A 3,104-nucleotide genomic window follows, 5' to 3' on the forward strand; every position below is an offset into this window, starting at 1 on the left:
TTGTTTTGGTTTGATAACTACCACTACACTAACAAAACCTAATAGAATGATTGGGCTCTCTAAAACTCATGTTTGGATTTTACTAACTAATACCCCTTAATTGCTAATACCACACATAATCTCAACTCACTTATTTAATTAAAACTCTCAATTTTACTCGCTAACTCTTATTTTACGGTCTAATTTTATTTGCTTCGAAAATTCCGAAAATAAAACACGACACTCTAATAATAATTCTAATACTAAAAATATTAAAAAACTCAATTAGTTATCGATCCACTATCCCGAACTAATACCGACTAAATCGTCCCAAAATGCAAAAATTTCATTAAACACTCCAAACGTCTAAATAAAGCGAATAATCGAATTTTTGGGCATTACAACTCTCCCCCAATTAGAATATTTTCTTCCTCGAAAATCTATACGACATCATTATACTTAACTTTGCTTCCACACTTTACTTCTACGATTCCAAATTCTCATTTTTGCTATTCTTTGGTCACCACCCCTCAACAACTCAATCATACGAATTCCTTACACACGAAAACATTTTTACTAATAACAAAAACCCAAGCAACTGATAACACATAATCAAATGTAGCTATTAAAGGAGTATACTAACGAAACATTACCTCCAACGCGCTCGTCCTCACAATCAATCTGACTTACCACCAACGCGAACACGTTTCCACCAGATTGCGTCTTCTTCGGTTTTAGACACTGACCCCCAATGTGTCCTTCTTCACCGCAGTTAAAACAAACCATTTCCTTATGCTTACAATCCGAGATAGCATGTCCCATCTTACCACACCGAAAACATTTCTTCATTTCAAGGTTGCACGCATTACTCTTATGACCAGGTTTCCCGCAATTGAAACAAACGAGGATAGCAGGAGATTCTCCCCCACTAGTTCTCTTTCCATCAACCACATCTTCTTTACTCTTTCCAACTGGAGCATCATAAGGTGTGCCACGGTTCTGCTTGCCTCTCTTATCCTTGACAATTTTGTAATGTGCATTATGATCTTTTTCATAAATCCTTCAACTATCAACCAAATTAGGAAAGATACAAATGTTATGATACCCAACAACTTTCTTGATCTCAGAGCGAAATTCGTTCTCAAACTTGATTCACTTTGAAAACTCAGCACCTGCTCCATCATAATACGGGTAAAACTTAGCCAACTCAATGAACTTTGCAGCATACTCTGTCACTGACATATTCTCCTGTTTTAGCTTAAGAAACTCAATCTCCTTCTTACCCCGAACATCTTCAGGATAATACTTCCTCATAAACTCTCTACGGAACATAACCCAAGTGATCTCTTCACCAGCAACTTCCAATCTCTGGTGAGTCTCTAGCCACCAGTCATCAACTTCGACTGCCATCATATGAGTTCCATACCGAATCTTCTGTGCCTGAGTGCAGTCCATCACACAGAAGATCCTCTCAATCTCCTTCAACCACTCCAATGCGCCATCAGGGTCATGCTTTCCTTTGAAGACCGGCATATTCTCCCTCTGGAAGGTCGCCAAACTGCGAGATCCCGCATTCTCATCAGCATTTGGCTGATTTGCCAATACCTGAGCCATAGCCTCCAAAGCAGCAGCAATCGCAGCATCGTTTCTACCAGCCATCTCAACTAAGCACTACAACATAAACAACAGTTAGATAAAAGTAATTAACAATATTCGATTGTTAACTAACTACGACTCGACAACTGGTCGGACGGATCGACCTGCTCTGATACCACTAATGAAACACCCTTAAATTCTACCCAATGTTTATATAATAAAATCAGAGTAAATTTCAAATTTTCAGCAACTTTGGGATATTACAATTCCACTTAACACAAAACCTGTCATTTGCATATTTGCAATAATGATACATATCACACATTCAATCATATTATAAATCACAACCTGTATAGCCTCACACTCAAATAAATTTTTAATTAAAATACTCGCAGCAGATTATTCAACGTAATTTCAAGTATCAACATAAACTCCGAACATCATAGCATCTTTTTAAAATAGACAACTTAAATCAAAACAACTTCTCAAGATAACAACATAAGTTCAACTTTAAAGAAAATAACAACATAATTCAAAACAAGAGTTCGTTTCCCCCCGAGTGCTACATATCAGAATGACGACACCAAAAAGCTACTAAATCTTTACTCCTCGTTACTTGCACGTTACCAATATAAAGGCAATGACGAAAAAAAGAGAAAGGGTGAGATATCGAAAAGTATAAGCAAAAATATGATAATTGATATATTAGACATAGAATCATACAATATTCACCACATTCAAATACAGCCACAATACAACCATCAACCAAGCAACATAACAAATAACTACAACGCCAAAAGAATGCAACTCAACATGAAACTCGACTATTCAATGCATGTGGATCCATCGGAGTACAACTCCCAACTTAATCATATGCTATGTTATCGAGGCATTTTAACAACTTTATCAGGGTGCCATCAAGGCCAACTTAATTAATGCCATCAAGGCCAACTTAATCAATGCAATGTTATGCGACCACATGAACGACATTCAATCAAAAATATCATAACACAATTAGAACAACAACGAAAACAACAACTTAACCGCAACTTTAACAATTTTCATCTTTGGCTATTTGAGTCTACAACCAAAACTTGTCCAAATTCGGGACAAAACCAACTTACTTCAACAATACCCGCAATTCACACAATCGGTATAATATCCAACTACACAACCAACCGACGTTATCTAATTATATATTCGAATCACTCCGACGAATTTAATCTAATTCCGATTATTTAATTTCTCGCTTAATTTACTAATTCGGCTGATTCAGTACTATTTCCATTCACTGCTATCACTGCCAATTATTAACTAGCCTCTACAAATTTTATTATTCTGATATAAATAATTTTCCTGCATTCAAAATTATGCTGTCAACAAAATTCAACTCTGTTACTACATATACCAGTATCTATTAGTAAATTGCTATCAACTATTTCCTGTTTCTGCTAAACTGTAATATATCATACTAATTTATCCATTTCTAATTAAATACACTAAGCCATTACTCCAGTATGTATGTGTGT

At 35.8% G+C, this 3,104-nt stretch overlaps 1 protein-coding gene across 1 annotated transcript; it reads right to left on the reverse strand.

Annotated features, from left to right (window-relative positions):
• Positions 1 to 591: 591 nt before the first annotated feature.
• On the reverse strand, positions 592 to 1,872 carry LOC131595123 (uncharacterized). Its single transcript, XM_058867401.1, has 3 exons — positions 1,840 to 1,872; positions 1,136 to 1,650; positions 592 to 1,039 (listed from the first exon to the last, which is right to left on the reverse strand). The coding sequence occupies exons 1-3, from the start codon at positions 1,870 to 1,872 to the stop codon at positions 592 to 594; spliced, it is 996 nt and encodes a 331-aa protein (XP_058723384.1).
• Between the last annotated feature and the right edge of the window lie 1,232 nt (positions 1,873 to 3,104).

The sequence above is a fragment of the Vicia villosa genome, linkage group LG1 (assembly GCF_029867415.1).
Source record: "Vicia villosa cultivar HV-30 ecotype Madison, WI linkage group LG1, Vvil1.0, whole genome shotgun sequence".
Lineage (NCBI taxonomy): Eukaryota > Viridiplantae > Streptophyta > Magnoliopsida > Fabales > Fabaceae > Vicia > Vicia villosa.